We start from the raw sequence: 19223 nt of genomic DNA on the forward strand, positions 1-19223 counted from the left end.
TGTTACCTTAAATGTCTTCAAAGCTAAGACTCACTGCCATAAGTGATTTGCTTAATCAAATATAGGATAATATTTGATGTTGAAAATATATTTGCACACATACTTATAATATATCCCTAATAGCCATGAAATCACAGATTCCTAGAACTAGAGGAGACTTTCAAAAGCATCCCAGTTCAGTAGTCACATTTTATAGAAAGGGATATGGATGTCTAGAAAGAGGAAGTTACTTCCTTAGATTTTAGCTTAAATGTCACTATTTCCAAAATGACTGCATCTAACTTAGCCACCTAGTCACAATCTATTTTATCACCATTTTCATTCTCTTCTCATCACTTCCCACTATCTGCTAATTTCTTCTTACCTGTCCTTCTATCTATCTGTCTGTCTATTATATGATGTCCTTCTTCTTCCGCTAGAATATAAATTCCATGAGAACAGGGGTCTTACAGACACTCAGTAAACATTTCTTGAATAGGTGATTATTAAATCTTTAAAAACTGTCCAAGGTCAGCTTTAAAATGCAGGGCCAGGACTCCTGACTTTCAGTCTGATGTCCTTGCCATGAATGATGAAGAATTAGACCACGCTGCTTCCCTCTTACATGCAAACACAACGATTTGCTTGGAATAATGGAAAGGCTGCCTTACAGAGTGGCTGGGTGCTTATGATTGGATATTGTTTTCTACTAAATTGCCATACTTTGCTGACAGTAATTTTCTGGACCAGCCAGTTGCTTCTCATGTGGAAGCAAACCAGTCATAAGCATCTTTGTCCAGAGAGGAACAAGAGATCTGAAATGTCAGAACAGAGTGCAATGTGCCTTTTTTCTGAGATGATTAATGTTGAGAGAGCATCCATATTACTGGTTCTGCAAATATTTGGAGACCTTGAGGTCTCTCTTCATGAATAATGGGTTGTTTCTTTTAAAGATTTGCCCTCTCATCTCTGGCATCATTGGGAGAACAGGAGACTGTGGAATGCATATTGAGTGCACATTACTCTGTATTTTAGATGAGGTCACATGGCCTATTTAAGGTTACACAACTTGTGAATCATAGAACTGGAGTTCAAACCCAGTTCTGTCTGATTCCAAAGCCTGTGTTCTTCGCTCTGTACCTCACTTCTTCCCATCTGCTGGTCTTTCCCTCTTTCTGCTCTGACTTTACATGGATTGAACGTGAGTAGACTTGAGAAATCAGGGTTTGATTCAGAGAACAGAAAGCATTGCTTCATCTCTTAGCATTTTTCACTGTCTCAATACATAGCATTGTATATGTTAACTGCTGCTCAATGAAAATATTCTGAAAAACGCCATGCGTAATAACTTTTGTTCAAACAGAACATTCAGTGAAATATTCATTGAAGATTCTTCAAGCGTAGATTATGAACCATTCACCATGCTACACTCTGCGGATAGAAAAAGAGACAAAGCAATTAGTAGTCAAGTATTTGGGCTCCTCGCCACACAGACCTGCATTCACATCCCAGTTTCACCACTCACTAGCTCTGCAACCTTGGAAAAGTTACTAAACCTCTCAAAACCTCGGTTTCCTCATCTATAGATAGAAATAATATATAGATGTTGTGAGGGCTAAATAGGATGATACCTGTAAAGCTCTCACTCCAGTCCAGGTGAATGGACCCTGTTCATGTGTAGACTCCAGTCTGGTGGAGAACATAGATATGTAAACAAGAAAGTAAATGCCCTAAATGCCTAGGCACTGTGGTAGAAGTCTGCACAGTGCATAAGGATTGAGGGAGGGCATGTAGTCGTTCTTCTGGAGGCAGTGAGGAAAGACTGCTCTGAGGAGGTGATTCTTGAACTGAGTTCAGCACAGCTGGGTGTATGGTGTGAAGGCGAGAGATGGAACTGGAAAGAAGCAGGCCAGACTGTGAAGAGCCCCCAGTTTACTGTTGGGTTTAACCTTGCTCTTGCTAACGCACACGGAAGAGAGATGCCAAGAAGTGATGTGATCACATCTGTGTTTTAGGAGAAGCCTTGTGACCTTTGCATGAACAGTGGACTAGAGGGGTACCAGTTAGGGGACAAAAGCAATGGTCAAGTTGCCTGAACTTGGCCCTGAACTTGATAGCATCTGTGAAGATAAAAGAAGGTAGAAAAGTGAGCTGAAGGAGTTGATACCAGTGGACTTGGTGACTGCTTTGGAAGTGGGGAACGGAAACAAGTTTGGTGCCCCTCTGATTTTTGCTTAAGTTACTAGGGCGGAAGCGGTACTCCTTAACTTGCGAGGAGATACAGGAGGACAAGCCAGTTTTGTGGAGAAAGACACTAAGTTCAGAGCTGTCAGTCATATGTTTTAATGCTGAACAACACTTTTTTGGAGGGGTGTGGTGACATAGGGAGGCTCTGTCCCCTTCACACAGGCAGACTTTCTTCATAGCTTTCTGTGTTTCTTAGTTCACTGCAGCCACTTCCTAGCAAGTGCACTTGAGTGTAGTAAATGTCACTGGATGGCGACTGCTTTCCCTCCATCCCGGGGCACCCTCCTCCTGCTGTCAGTGCACGCCCAGACCGGCTTTGTTTGTAGTGGGATAATCATATCCAAGTGCCGTGTGCTTAGAGGCATGATAGCCTCAGCCGTCACGCTCCTAATGTTTTGTGTAACAGTGTTGTCTCTTCCTTCCTTTCGTGGATTAGAGAGAAAAATTGAAGAAAAAGGGGCACGGAAGATGGCAGGAAAAATACAAGTGTTTGAACGTAGGAGATTGGTGGGAATATGAGGTAGCTGGGCATAACTTCTCTTATTTTTTTTTAATTTTGAAATAATTTCAGATTTACCAGAAAAATTGCATAAATTATACAAAGAATTCTATGTACTCTCATGCAGATTCATCAGATAGTAACATCTCAGATAACAACAACTAACATTGATACAATACCATTATCTAATTTACAGATGATTCAGATTTTGTCACTTGTCCCACTAGTGTCTTTTTTCTGGTCCACATCTAATCCAGATCACATGTGCACTTAAGTTGTCTTGTCTCTTTAGTGTCCTTTAATCTAGAACAGTTCCCTCATTCTTTTTTTTTCCTTTCATGACCTTGACATTTTTTAAAAAGCACTGGCCAATTATTTTGTAAAATGTCACTGAATTTGACTTTGATTTTTGTTCATATATTCAAGTTTTGCATTTTTGGTAAGAATACCACAGAAGTGATGTTATGTGTCCTTCTCAGTGCATTGTATCAGGAGATATGTGTTGTTGATTTGTGCTGTTACTAGTAGTGTAAACTTTGATCACTTCATTGAGGTGGTGTCAACCATATTTCTTCTCCCTCGAATTGTCATTTTCCCCTTTGTAATTAATAAATATCTGTGGGCAGGTACTTAGAGATTGTGCAAACATTCTGTTTCTCATCATACTTTCACCTGCTCATTTTAGCATGCATTGACGATTGTTGCCTGAGATAGTTACCACTGTGTTGTTTGCCAGATGATTTTTTTTCTGTCATTTGTTCTCTTGTTTTATATGCATTTATTCATTTATTTATTTACATCACTACAAGGTCGGGATTCTCATTTTGTTCTATGATTGTAATCCATTACTACCATCTTTATTTTTTGCTTAAATTAGCCCAGATTTGGCCATTGGGAGTTCCCTTCAAGTTTTCTCCTGTATCCTTTTGACATGTGCCCATCATTGTTTGAACAACAAGATGTTCGAGACTTCTGTTGCACTTTCCCTGCCCAGCTCTGTATTCAGTCATTGACTTTAAGGAGCCTTGATTCTTTTAATAAAGAATGGTATTTAGAAACCAAGACTTGTGTGCTAGATGTACTCATTGCTACTGTCATGTTATAGCTTCTAGATTCTGTAAGTGGACAGAACACATGTGTGTCTACATCTATTTCTATATCTGTATTCACTTTAAAAAACATAAGTTCATGTTGACACCTCCAATTCTAATCCAATTCCACACAGTTTATTCTAGTCTTCTTATTTGTAGACTCCTTTCTCTGCCAGTGAGAGACTTGACTCTCCTTATCCACAATATATTTATTTGCTTAATCCTAGAGTACACATAAAGTAGTTTTGGAAATTCCAACTCACTTACTAGCTAGAATATTTGTGTAGAATATTTGTTTAGCCTTGGAGTAATAGTACTGAAAAATATTCTTTTTCCAGGTTACTTGTCTCTCACTTTCTCTCTGTCACACACACCCCCCCCACACACACACGTACCACCTTCAGTGTGATTATCTTATTCACTTATAGTACAGTTAGATTCATTTTATTTCCTTTGTATGGTCTGCCCCATTTTTGTTTATTTCAGTTTTGTATCGACTTTTTGAATATGTGAAACATTTACATGGAATGTGAGAGATCATTTGGTGTTTTTTCTTTTATCTTATGATATTTTGAAGTTTGGACATTCTTGGCCTATAATTGTGCTGAATGTACGGATTTTATGTAGTTTTAATTCTTCTTTTTAATTGTTCTTTTTATTTTGGAGGATGCATAGATATCCTATATATAGATATGTAGGAAGCCTCATAACGCAATGGCCGCCATTTTCTTCTGCTGTGCAGATGTCTCTTTGGATAACTTCTAACTAGAATAAAAAAATAGAGTCAAAATAAAAACTCTGAACATTACAGCAGAAATCAGTTTTTGCTTAAGCTGAGAAGATGCTACGTGTACTGTTAGTTTTTGTGTTTTTTAGAGCCTTCCAATGTCCTATGGCCTGAGCATTAGAGTTTGGTCTAATAACCCTCTGCCATAGGTATTCTTATCATCCCATTCAACACATGAGGAAATAGTCTCAGAGTAGTAAAGAAATCTCTACAGTATCTCAGTGCTGAAATGTGCCAGTGATGTATGATAATGAACTGCCAATACTAGTAGCCACCATAGCAGCTCAGTGTTAACTCAGTGTTAGATACCTATAAAGGTGTGTGTATCTGTATGTGTATTATATTGTATTATGTAATGTTATATTATTCTCAAAGTAACCTGATAGGTTAGGTGTTATTACCTTATTTTTACATATGAAAACGCTGAGGCTCGGAGAGGTATTTTTAAATGGTCACAGAGCTATTAAGTGGCTTACACTAAATGATACACTGCAGTGAAAAGATCTCCAGCTCTGTGAATTGTTCTATTAATACTTCATCAATTTTAACTAAAAAACAAAGTTTGACCTTAAAAAATTAGCTTCCATAGCAGTTCTTTTTTTTTTTTTTTTTTTAAGATTTTATTGTTTTTTTTTTTCCTTTTTCTCCCCAAAGCCCCCCAGTACATAGTTGTATATTCTTCGTTGTGGGTCCTTCTAGTTGTGGCATATGGGACGCTGCCTCAGCGTGGTTTGATGAGCAGTGCCATGTCCGCGCCCAGGATTCGAACCAACGAAACACTGGGCTGCCTGCAGCAGAGTGCGCGAACTTAACCACTCAGCCACGGGGCCAGCCCCCCATAGCAGTTCTTTAAAGCAAACATACATATATCCATAGGAGCTCATATGGCATGATTGGTTGTTTATCCTAGAGAAAAAATTTGTAAGACAAAATCTTTCCTCCCCTTATTTTAACACAAAGTATTTTCCCCTTTCATATGCCTCATTTAAAAATGTTTCATAAAATATTATATTTAGCCATATGAAAATATGTGTTATGTGTTGAAGTTACAATAGCACTTATGGGAAGTGATTATGGGATGTTTTATTGTATAATTTCTGTGTTTAGAGATATAATAAAAATAAGTAGAATGCTGTAAAACATGGCTCAGAATTGCAGTTGCTAGCCTTTTCTGTATGTTTCTATGTGTTTATTTTATGCACCCACACGTACAGCTTCCAAACATCTGGAAACCCCTTGGGAACATAAATTATTGTTCTTTCGTTGGGTTCCCCTCATCCTAAGGGTCTGTTTGCTATGCCCTAGGGGAGACTTTTTATGGCAGTTGAGAACCATTTATTCTTGAGCAGTTCACAAATAGGCACTCATTTTCCAAATATGCCTCAGGAGAGAAGCAGAGACTAAGTTTGTGCTCATCACCAGACCTAGAGGCAAAGGCAGGAAAGACTCAGTCTCTCACTTTTGTTCCTTATGAGGTCACCCTTCCTGTGGTGGGTATTCTCCCCTTCGCGTGGGCTAAGGAAGCTTGTGTGAGCCTTCGGGCTTTCTCCACAACACTTTTGGCCTTTATTACAAGCAGTGCAAGATCAAGTACTGATAAAATTCTCTGAATAACTGCATTTATTCTTTAGTTCTCTGCCATACAAATGGGAAAATCTGCCAGAAAAATAGCTACCCTACTTTTAATATTTAAACTTTAGTACTATTTGCACAATTTTATATTTTCTATGTAATAAATACTCAGAAATGTGCGTAATCATAATTTATGTTGTTTTGTATTTTCTTGTCTAATAATAATACATTACTATAATTAATAGTAATAATACTGTTTATTGAGTACTTACTGGGTGCCAGGTACTGGTCTAAATACTGCGTAGATCGGTGGGGTAGTGTCACAGCTTATGACTATGTCCAACAGCTAGCCCGACAGTTTATGACTTTTTGGTCTTCTAAGAGTTTGGCTTCCCTTCACCTGAGAACTTGGTTAGATCCAGTGGACATAACAGGCAGCATTGGCCACCTGAAACCTTATAAAAGGAGTAGCTTTAACAGACAGAGGTCTCATGTTCCTAGAAGTCAGCTCTGTTGCCTTTTTGTGTTTCTATAGATCTATTGAAGTGTGGAGTTTGGGTTTTTTGTTTTGTATTTTGAAGCTCTGCGTACAGAGGCAGTTCCGTCTGACTTTATTGTGTGCATGAAAGGAATTGCACAGTTACTTTGCGACTTTAAATCAGGTCATCATGGGAGTCCCTTAGGGCCCGTCTAACAGCTCATCAGCTTACATGGAAGATGGGAATATAGTGATTAATATTACTACTATCAATTCTAATTCTCTACATGTTGGTAATTATTTTCTATTCATAAAGTACTTTTATATGCATTAATGTCTATTTCATATTCACAAATATCTGAAGGTAAAATAAGCTGCTGTCAATGCCTGTAGGAAAATGCAGATTTCAGGAGATATGCCTCAACTTAAGATATTTGTATCGATTTAAGATACTTTCAGCAGCCACAGAGAAAGTTAAGAGTAAAGCTCTTCTCATCTGAGAATAGGTGATTCAGTCTGCTTTTTCAAGGACAGTGACTCTGTGGCTGATAAAGAGACTGTAGCTACTTGACAAATTGCCTTACAGCAAGAGCTATAAAGTCACCTAATTCAATGAGGAGAGAAACATCTCTTTCAAAAGGGAGAGAGACAAAAGGGAGAGAGATATTCTTATGTTTGAGTCACATTTGAATTCTGCCCTTTAAAATCCTATGATGTTTAAAAAGTGAAAAGAAGAGTGGTACTGTTTTATATTTTTGCAAATCTTTTATTGTCTGGCTTAATAGAAAACAGCTCAATTTTCCCTCCTTTCTGCATTCACTCTGTTGTGATACATTGTTTTGGTTGCAGCATATGAAGAAATCAGGCTTATACAGACACTTAGTTAGAAAGGGGAGTAGTAGCTTAACAGCCTTTTCAAGTAATTGTAGATATCCCTCTTTGATACTACACCAAAACTCCACAAATGAGAATTTCTTAAAGATTAAGAAATGTGGCATCTTAACAAGGCATCTGAAACTCCAAGCACTGTGGCATCTGAAACTCCATCAACGAACTTTTCATATTCTGTACATTCATCAAATCCATTGGCCTATCTTGCATTTTGAATGAATCTTTTACCCAAGCATGATTTTGTAACAACACATGCACATCATTTGGAAAACACCTATTCACTGAATTACGCAAGCCTTCCAAATGATGACATTAAAAAAAAAATCGTATTCATTAATCTCGCCACCTATCTCATCGGAAAGGTTTTTAACTATTGACAAGCTGTCAAGTTCACAGAGGTACATAAAAGTTTCCCCAAATTCTAATTTTCATGCAAAAACTCAAATTTTATCATTGGCAACAAATATGCTTTTCTTTGAAGTGACAGGTTCACTGTGTTCATTTTCAAGAAAATGTCTGCCAAATACCCCAGTGTGAGCAGCCTAGTTCATCTATCAGTCATTATATCAAATAAAAATGGTGTTCTATTAAAAAAGGATAAGTTTAGTTTACAACTCAAAAGACTATACACGTGGGGCTGGCCCCGTGGCTGAGTGGTTAAGTTGGCGCACTCCGCTGCAGGCAGCCCAGTGTTTTGTTGGTTCGAATCCTGGGCGCGGACATGGCACTGCTCATCAGACCACGCTGAGGCAGCGTCCCACAGGCCACAACTAGAAGGACCCACAATGAAGAATATACAACTTTGTACTGGGGGGCTTTGGAGAGAAAAAGGAAAAATAAAATCTTTAAAAAAAATTAAAAAAAAAAATCCTATGATGTTTAGTAGTGGTGTCAGTATGGGGTTGTCGCTAACTATATGGTGCCTGGAAAATACTGGGCATTTTCACCCCCTGCTCACTGGGGAAGAGACAGAGGGGTTAAAAGAGGTATATGTTACTTTCTTTTTCACTGGGGAAAAGGACAGAATAAAACAAAGTGTAGGAAACATATGGCAGTTTCTCTCAAGTTTGTTTTCACTGATCTGTTGAAGGCAGTGCTTAAGAGTCATTTCAAGTCCTATATTTACTGCACAAATAAATGAGATTTTAAAAAGAGATACAAGTTATCCCATAATTTGATTATCCTAAAACAGCTGTATTTCTTTGTTTTCTTTTTCTGTCCTGTCTGGTCTGTAGACATAATTCTTATTAGAAGAAATCATAGCACACATCTAGCTTTCTGCTTTTTTATATATAGCATATTATGTAGACAATAATATAAATAATATCTATCGCTTATTGTGTGTCTACCATGTACCAGTCTTTGCTAGCTATTTTATTCACATTCTCTTATTTAATATTCACAGCCATCTTATGACTATGTGTTATCTTCATCCTACAGAAGAGGAAATTAAGCCTCAAAACTGTCCAGTAATGTCTCCAAAATACACATTTTTCTGTGTTACTTTGACTTTATCAGCACTCTTTTGAAAGCTGCACATTTAGTCAAATTGCTCTTGATCGTTTATTTTACAGTCTCGTCAGTAAGGCGTGCTGGAGCAGTCGATAGCCACCGAAAGTTAACTTTTCCTCCATGTTGAAATATGTTCTACAGTCATTTCATATTGTCGCTGTTTGGGCACATACGTCAGTTCTTTGTACTTCTCATACTTTTATGAAATATACTTGGATGCTTCAAGGAAATATTTTAATGTGGACTGCACTACTTCCTAGAAAACAGAGAATCGGATTCTTTCCTAGTTCCATATTCATGCTCGGCCAGGTGCCTTGTTTTCAGGTATTTGAGGGAATTTAAATTCCCGCAATATTAATGCTATCACACACTCTCACAACGTCTCTAAACCTATGGACCCATTTGCTATAACTTTTATCATCTAAGAGCAATACTTCCCTCCCTAATTTTTTTTTCAGATAATTTGTCAGCTTTATGACGTAGTGATTTTCTTCAACTTAAGGTTGTTTAATTTTTTTAACCATGAATGAACACCTTTACTAGTTGTGATAGGAAAATGTACTGGGCCCAAACCATCTTTTAGAAAGTAGATAACATCCTTGTTTTTGTTACAGTATCTATGCAAGAAATGTACGTTGATCATTTGCTGTGCTCCATGTTCTCTGCTGACCAGTAGGATTTAGTTATAGCTGACTATTTCAACACTGAAAATTTGGAGACATTTTCATTAAAATTAAGAACAAAACAAGAGTGCCCAGTATCATTATTATTTTTTAGCATCCTAGTCAATGTAGTCAACTTGTCTTGTAAGACAAGAAATAGAAAGAGAAGCTGTAACTTTTTAAAAAGCCAAAATTACCATTTTTTGTAGATTGTGTCATTCCAATTTGTAGAAAACCCAAGAAAAATACTGAAAAATCACCAGAATGAATAAGCAGAATTTATTATAAGGGCTAAAATAAATGATAAAAGAATACATAAAATAATATATGTGAAAATAACTCTCATAAGTCACTGTTATGGGGAGTAGTAAATTTGAGTCTAGTTATGAAGACTTATCTTTTTTAGCTTAGTATGTCATCATTTTCTTAAATTTTAAAGTAAATATTACTCTTCAAAGGAAGAAGTATTAGCTCTTTCATCATCTAAAATGATGTTTGGGAACCTGCATTTAATACTCATTTCTAAAGAGCAGAGTTTGGCAGTAAGTCAGGCTAGTTTTGGGCTCTTTCTCAGTGGGATGAGTTATAAACATCTCAAAATACTGTTGTGAGACAATTCTCCATGGCTCCCTCACGTTTCAAGCAAGTCTCATGAGCTGGGGCACTTGCCTAGCTCTAGCCCAATGTTTTCTCTTATTTTTTTTTTGTTTCTAAAAGCTTTATCATTTTATGTTTTACATTTAAATATTATCCACTGTGAGTAATTTTTGTATAAAGTATGAGGTGTAGGTTGAGGTTTCCTTCTTTCTTTCTTTTTGCCTATGGATATCCGATTCCTCCCGCACTGTTTGTTGAAAACGCTGTCTGTCCTCTGTTGAAATGCTTTTGCCCTTGATGAGAAATCAGTTGGGCATATTCATTTCTGAGTTCTCTGTCCTATACCATTGATTTTTGTATCTATCCTTCTACCAGTACCACACTACCTTTCTTACTGTAATTAAATAATAAGCCTTAATATCGAGCAGTTATTTCTCCCACTGTATTCTTCTTTGTCAAGATTGTTTTAGATATTCTCGGGCATATGTCTTTCCATATACATTTTATAAAAGCTTGTCTAAATCTACAAAAATCCTCGCTTGGATTTTAGTAGGCGTTGCATTAAACCTGTAGATCAGTTTGGGGAGAATTGACATCTTTACTATGTAGTCTTCCTGTCCATGAACATGGTGTATCTCTTCATTTATTTAGATCTTCTTTGATTTTTGTCATGAGCATTTTAGAATTTTTACGGTATAGATTCTGTGTATGTAAAAATTTCATTTTCTTTGAGGCAATTATAAATGGTATTATGTTTTTATTGTCAGTTGTCACAGGTTCATTATTAATATATAGAAATGTGATTGATTTTTGTGTGTTGATTTTGTATCCTGTGACTGCTCACTTATTTACTAGTTCTAGGTTTATGGTTTTGGGGTTTTTAAAAAATAGTTTTCTTGAAATTTTCTGTGTAGATAACCAGGTTATCTGCAAATGCTATTTTATTTTTTTCTTTTCAATCTGTATGCTTTTCATTTCTTTTTCTTGTCTTAGTGCAGTGGCTAGAACTTCCAGTATGATGCTGAATAAGAGTGGTAGGAGTGGACATCCTTGCTTTGGAGTATAATATGGAAACATCACTTCCATTTGGGTCTCTTTACCTTCCCACTTTAAATATCATTTAATTGAGTATCAGTTGGTGTTTTAATCTTTGTTCTAATCATCAAATATAATTTAGAAAACTCACATGAAAAAGGACAGTCCGTTGTATTTACTCATATTTCTGCTCTTCCCATTCTTTGTTCTTCCTTTTGATGCTCCTTAGTTCCTTCTTCTATCATTTCCTTTCTGTTTGAAGAATTTCCTTTTTAGCCAGTCTTTAAGATGACAGCTGTTAGTGACAGATTCTTTTAGTTTTCCTTATCTGAGAATGTTTTTGTTTCCTAAAGGATAGTTTTGCTGTATATAGAATTTGCAGCTGGCAGTTCTTTTAACATTTGAAAAATATTGTGCCATTTCTTTCTGGCCTCCATAGTCTCAGATGAGAAATCCAGTTATTCAGGTTATTATTCTCCCTGTAGGTAATGTGTTGATCTCTGGCTGCTTTCAAGATTTTTTTCTTTTTCTTTAGTTTTCAGAGTTTAATTATGATGTGTCTTGGCATGGATTTCTTTGGGCTTACCCTGTTTGGGGTTAGTTCAGCTTCTTGAATCTGTCAGTTTGTATCTTCCATCAAATTTGGGAAGTTTTTAGATATTATTTCTTAAAATATTCTTTCAGCACGACCCTCTTTCTCCTTTCCTTCTGGAACTCTAATGAAAATGACCTTACCTGGGCTATCTTCTGTTTCTAGGTCAGGAGTCAGGAAACCCTGGGTCTGAGTGTCCTTTGGTTGCATGAGAGGACACAAGACACCCCGCTACTGTGCTGTTCCTCCAGTCCTGGGGTACCAAACTAGTGTGCTCTCTTTTTACTACTTTTAAGAGTTCTCCTTTGGTTATCTCTTTCATTATTTCCATAGTTTATAGTTGTGCTTAGCAGAGAGAAGTAGGAAAAAATGGATCAGTCATTTTGTCCAGGCTGGAAGTCCCTTGCATATGTTTATCTTTCTCTATACAAAAATTCATTTGCGTTTTGGTTACCAGATATTACTTTAAAGCCTTATATGACATAATGAACAAGATAAGCTTAGATTATCTTGGTAAATTTACATGAATTTAGATATGTTAATATGTGGACACAAATCCTAGATTAGCACTTGTATATCAAAGTATATAATGATCAAAGTGTATTCTTTATCATGTATTAAAAATACATGTACTCAAGTCCATTTTTAGGCCCTTTTTCTTCTCTCATATAAGGTAAAGCTTTTGTGGTTACAGTGGTAGAGAATTTAAAACTGTTTTCTTAAGAGCTGACTTAATTTTGAAATCCCTTATAATATGAGACAGTGTGCAAGTGTGCATACACGAAATGGATAATTGTATAAGTTACTATATTTTTGACATTTGTATTTTAAACATGGGTGTCAATGCTCTGAAAAGTAAATTGCTAATAATCGAAATGATTGGTGAGCATTCAGGAGAAAATTGTTTCCTGACAAAGACACACTCTTAAAAAGTCTGTGTACATGTGAAAAAGCTGTTATACAAAGAAATTTATGACCAAACACATTTTAAAAATGGAAACTATTATTTGCACACTAATATAAACAGAAACATATAAAGGTTTAATTTATAGTTTCTTTCCTCTTTCCTTCCCTATGATACAATTCATGTCCTAACAATTTATAAGCTTACAGTTTCTGAAAAGAAAGAAATCTAAATGATATTGAAAACATGAATCACTTTTTCCTAATCTCTTCCTTTTCATGGTATGCATCAACTAACTTGTATAGATTCTGCATTTCATGTAAAGGAATCTTTACGTGTTAATTATACTGCAGTTAATTATAGAAACCGGAATATTGACACAGCTAGGAACATTAGAGAATATCGTTTGCTTGTTTTTAAATATTTTTTTAAACACAAAACCTTTCCTACTAATAGACTCTGTAAAAACTCAGATTATAACTCAGAAGGAAAAGAGCAGTCATTCACTAACACTTTTCCCCTCTGTAGACCTCCGGGCACCTCCTCAGAACTTCTGAGACGTTTTTTGGAGGCCATTTTCAGATAAGGGTAAAATGAAAATTAGAAATGCACTTAGGATAATTTAAACTAAAAATTGGGCTAATGTTGAGTATGGTGAACTAGAATAACTTCACATAAAAGAATTCGGCATTTAACATGTATTAAATACCAATAAGCCAGTTCCATGGAAATCTACTTATTTGAATTTCTTTTGGTAAAGGACGTTAAGAACCTTCCTGTGATTTGTTCCAAACAATTTTTAACATAAATGTTTGAAATTAGGTAAGGCACAGAGCTTTTGAAGGTATTGGGGGGGCAGGTAATGGGGGGAATGTTGTTGAATCTTTCCTCAATACATTGTAAAAATTTTCAAGAGTGATTAATCAAAATAATCACAGTTGAATTCTTCTGTAAACCTTTGCCACCACTCTGAAGCATGTATTTCCACTTCCAGGTGGACATAGCTGACATTGAGAATGAAGAGAACCGCTACTCTCTCTTCATCGAACTCCTGGAATCAAGTCACCAAGAGGTTGAATTTCAGCACTTGGTTTTGCTCTTGCAAGCTTGGCCACCTATGAAATGTGAATATGTGTAAGTATTAACATAAAATTAGATTTCTTTTGTCTGGAATTTAGTTTTAAAGATTCAGTACATTCAAAAGAGCCAATAAAAGAAATATAGAAAATCAATATTAGCCTGTAGAGGAAATTAAAATTGTGCTTTTGAAATATTACAGTTTCTTTTCATTTCTCCTTGCCCCTAAATCCAAATATTTTATTCAAAAATATCAAACAATGCTCGATAGTAACATCTGATATATGATGTCAACAAAATAATTTTGGTTCCACTGTTTTCACCAGGAAATTTTTTGACTCTCTCTTAACACAGCTTATGATGCTAACTTGAAAATCCGTATGGAATAAATTGATAATTCCCATTTGTTGAGAACACACAATGTTATGTGTAATTTGCCTATATTATCAGTCCACACAAACCTACAGGGGAAGGTGATATTATCTAATTTTATAGGTGAGGGAGTTGAAGCTCAGAAGTTAACTTGAGGCAACACATACATAGCTATTGAATGGAGGAGGCAGAGTTCTAACCAACTACTGGCTACTTTCACAGCCATGTTGCTTCCTCCACGGCATGCTGAGCTTTCAGCTGCCACTCATAGCTGCATAGAGTGATCATGCAGTCCTTGTGCTATCAGCCAAGGATTCCTTTGGAAGAACGTTCCAGATTTCCTCTGAGTACATATGCTGTCTGTCATGAACTGCTGCTCCTCGTCGGCAAAAAATAGGGGCACCAGTGCCTCTGTTCCCAATGCCTGCTTGCTCCAGGATTCGTCTTGTTCTTCCCACACTCCGTGAGCACTTATGCATCGTGGGCCAGTGCACATCTCTGCACCTCACAAGTGAAAGAAGTGTGTTTTCCTGAAAATAAATTATTCTCTGAGCAGTTTAAGACTGCCAAAGAACATGTGGAAAATCCTCTTTACCTTAGCCCTAGGATGAGACTGTTGGGCAGTTCTGAAGCAAGGCAAGGAGAGCGGTGCTTTTGTTTTGTGTTTTAACCAAGGGTTTTCAGAAAGGAAAAAACGTTTCTTAGATCTCTATCATTTGTGGCAGAGATGGTATGCTGACGTGTAACTTTTAAGAATAGGTTCTTACCTTCACTGTTTGAAGCTCTACAGTACAGGTTCTTACATCAGAAAACCTTCAGTTTTACCTGTGACAGTGCATTGAAACAGCGTTTCCATATGGTTCCCAACTCTCTTGGCAGAGCTGCCTCAGCACCTAGGAGGGCTTGTTAAAAACAGAGTCCCACGCTTGACTCGCCGAATCCAATTCTCTGCACTGTGGCCTGGGAATCAGTTTCAAAGCAAACTTGTAGGTGATGATAATGTGAAGTAGATGTGGGACCCACTCATTAGATTGTCATAATGCTTTCTTTTTTTAAGAACTTATTAGAGTTGAACTGTAGATTTCTTCATACCCTCAAAATGGATCTCTTAGTCTAAAGAGGATTTTTCTAATTCAAAAGATGACACCTAGTGGATTAGTTAACTGTACTTTTACAGTTTCTTTTACTTTTAGAACACTGACCATTTCAGATCACTCACCCACAAGAGACAAAATCAGTTTCACTTAAAACATTTATTACATTTAAAACATTTAATGCATTTATAGACCAAAAATGTCTTAATTTTTAAAGGTATATTCTTATCTTTGTAGTCACATATGAAATGAAATTTGTAAATTGCTAACCTGTGTTTTACAAACCTCCTTTGTGAAATTGTTAGAATCAGAACAAAGCATTACCAGTCTACTTAACCCCTCTTACCAGCCCTGTCTCCTCTACCTAAGGGATAAACTAGAGGATAAGCCAAATAGTCTGTTTCTGCTGCTTTCCTGGCTCAGATTGGTGTATACCTAACAGGAGAATGTATTGTGGGATCCTTAAAAACAGGTTCTTAAAAGTACTTTTGAGTATCTTTTTTCTTCAGACAATCTAATGTATGACTTCAGCACTTGCAAAATAACAAAAAAAAAACCCAAATGGGGGTGGGGAGGGAAAGGCAAGAAAGAGGAAAGGATAGTGTGACAATGATTGAATGTTGCATAAAGTTAAAAACTAAGAAGTTTCCTTGATCCATGTGACTGCTAATTTCCTAATACCAACATTGGTTTTTTAGTTTTAGCCCCTTGTAGGAGAATGCATGGAAAGTATAATAGATTTGTACTTATGGAAGATTCATAGTTTTCATCCAATGTGTCACAACTGGGTAGTGAAAAACACATTTCAATAAGTGTTGTCAAAGCCACATTACCAGAGGGGGCACATTGTGCCGGCAGACCAGGGTCTCTACTGCAATGAGGCAGCCTGTTAGAGAGAAACCCAGGAGAGCTGAATTCAGACTTGGGAAGCGGAAAGCAGACGGTGAGTCCTGAGCGTAAGAAGACTCCTCAGTCAACCAGACGCTCCCACAGCTTTGTTTGTTCCATGAAGTAAGCAGACTTCTTTGTCCTCGCAGGTTGTTAGTTTGAGCTGAGACACAAAGGCTTTGCAAAAGGCTAGTATTGTGAGTCCCCTTGTCACTGCTGCACTTGACGTTTTTCTCAGGGGACGAGGAATGAAATTCTTTTCAAGGGAAAGACGTTCCTTAGGGATTTAGTGTCTGGAATCTAGAGTTGTGCTAATGAGACAACAGACTCTTAATAAATAGTAAAATTATTTAAAAATATTATAAGTAAAATCAGTACCCTGTTCTTGGAACCATGGAGTGAACGTACCTTTAACTTGTTTCTTGCAGTGTGAATTGTGATGTTTTTATGAAACATGGGGTAGTGACATCCAGAGAAGGGAAACAAAATGCAAACTTTTACATTTTGGAAATAAGAAACTGTATGAAGTTGGGGCCGGCCCCCTGGCCAAGTGGTTAAGTTCACACACTCCGCTTCGGAGGCCCCAGAGTTTCACCAGTTCGGATCCTAGGCACGGGCATGGCAGCGCTCATCAGGCCATGTTGAGGCGGCATCCCACATGCCACAACTAGGAGGACCCACAACTAAAAAATATACAACTATGTACTGGGGACATGTGGGGAGAAAAAAAGCAGGGGAAAAAAAAGATTGGCAACAGTTGTTAGCTCAGGTGCTAATCTTTAAAAAAAAAAAAAGTATTTGAAGTGCAATGTGTGATCTCCATATGCTTGTGTGTTCTTCCTCAGTCTGTGCTCCAAGCTGATCTCTGCTGTGCCCTGCCCTTATTGTCATTTAGTGCTGCCTGACCCCAGAATCATAGTCAGAGTCATATCCATAATTACATGGTGAACAAAAGCCCGTTATTTAGGTAGTAAATAGTAAGATGTGCCTGCTATTAAGAGGGATACTTCACAATTACAAACATCATTCATTAAATAAAGCAACCTTGGAAGAGAAACATTGAATTGCTTTGAGTGGCTTCCCCAGAATCATACAAGTAGGCTGAGAGTGTTTAAGTAACTTCGCTGGGTCACCCAAGTAGTAAATCAAGGAGCCAGAATGTGAGCCCGAGTTCTCTGACTTCAAAGCAGCCTGTGCTCGTCAGCATCCGCCCACTGCCTCCATGCCACCGGCCTCTTATCAATACCACGGGAATCTCCCTTTTCTCCATAAAATGTTATCTTTTCTACAAGATAGACTTGAAGGAACATATCATCTAGATTATGATTGCAATTTTCCCAAAGCATTTTTGTTCAAAAAGAGGGGTTTCTTTTCTATTTTAAAATTTCTAATCACAATTGTTATAACTTTAATCATTTCCAGTGCCTTGCATTTTTCTCTCTTAGAACTAGCACAACCAGTAATCCGTGGGTGAGACTAGCTACAGTGATGCTAACCAGATGTACAGTGGAGAACAAGGAAGGACTGGGGAATGAAGTTTTGAAAATCTGTCGCTCTTTGTATAATACCAAGCAGATGCTCCCCGCAGAGGTGAGTGGATGTGTCAAGTGGCTTTCCTGGGGAGTACCCCTTTCCTTATCCAGACTCTTTATTATAAGCAGTATCAGTGACTGTACTTGAGGAACATTTAGCTTAAGTTATCGGTAGGTAAAGACCCATAATTTGTAACAGATCAAATGAAGAAAAGCAATGCTGAAAGGATGCTTTGAGGTAGTTTCCTCTTGTGGGAGCTCTGAAGCAGGATTCCTCTTACATGTCCCAGAGTGTAATCCAGTTTTCAGTTCCTTTCGGGTGCCCTTTTATGTCTAGCTCAAGCTTATGTTCCAGGGGTCAGGGTAGCTCATGTGTTGTCTCTGTCTGAACCAGGCCACTTGGTAACGTAGTAGTAGCTTTAGCTCTCCTCTTGGCAGGTAACCAGCCACTCTGATTTCTACGTACTCTCTGACATCATTGTAATAAGATTGCATAACCATAATAGCTGTTCTCTGTAAACATGGTAAAAACTCAGCCACCTCCATTTTGACTTTTGTTCTCTTTGACCCCATAATTTGACCATCACAGGAGTATTTCTGTAGTATATATGTATAAATTTGTACATTCTAAAATAAGCACATGTTAATTACAGCCCCCTGCCCTGGATCCAACCTCAGCAGTATATTGTTTGACCAATTTGAATGTCTTAAATTTAAGCATTTGGATAATGGCACTAAATTGATTAATTGGTTTTCAAGTTTTTACCACATAGGAGATAAACTTGAAATAAAATTGTAAATATGATTCTTTGAATCCTCATTGTAATCACTCAAGGAAAATATTCTCATTATGAATGCACATTTAATGAATTGTTTTCTAAATGAGGGACTAGCTAAGTGTTTTTTGATTGAATTTTAAAATATTTTATCCATTTAAAGAAGTCTTCCAAACACCATAATGACAAAATTCTTCTATAAAATATTTAAAGTACCAAGAACAAAAATAACTTCCCCTTACCCCAGTCATATGTGATTTGCTTGTATCAGCTGCTTATTTACCTGTGATTTGCTCTGCTCTACTGCGAGCCCCTGGAGGGTGGGGATGATAGCTGTATCAGCTGTTTCACCCATGGCCAGATTCAACATACTGCACAGAGTGGAGACTCAACAGAGTTTATGACCCCCGTCAGGTAGCATGTAAATAACATGGGCTTCATCTTTGCTTTAGCATAAGCTGAGAGCAAGCCTTGTTAGATGAGGACCAAATGCCAGAAGTGTCCTCCTATCAGTTCTATTCTATTGCGTCTAGGTTAGGAAAACATTATTTAGGATCTCTTGGTACTATATAGCAAGCTGGTGGCAATGGCAATAACTGACATTTATTAGCACTCTTGGGCTTTCACTTCCGTTGTCT

At 37.2% G+C, this 19223-nt stretch overlaps 1 protein-coding gene across 2 annotated transcripts in view; it reads left to right on the forward strand.

Annotated features, from left to right (window-relative positions):
- NBAS (NBAS subunit of NRZ tethering complex) overlaps window positions 1-19223 on the forward strand; it is a 337182-nt gene that overhangs the window by 302789 nt on the left and 15170 nt on the right. For both annotated transcript variants that reach the window (XM_046661718.1, XM_046661719.1), the window contains exons 49-50: window positions 13841-13980; window positions 17723-17867. In XM_046661718.1, coding sequence (XP_046517674.1) covers window positions 13841-13980; window positions 17723-17867 — 285 coding nt within the window. The remainder of the gene's footprint in view (window positions 1-13840; window positions 13981-17722; window positions 17868-19223) is intronic.

This window comes from Equus quagga, chromosome 5, assembly GCF_021613505.1.
Source record: "Equus quagga isolate Etosha38 chromosome 5, UCLA_HA_Equagga_1.0, whole genome shotgun sequence".
Lineage (NCBI taxonomy): Eukaryota > Metazoa > Chordata > Mammalia > Perissodactyla > Equidae > Equus > Equus quagga.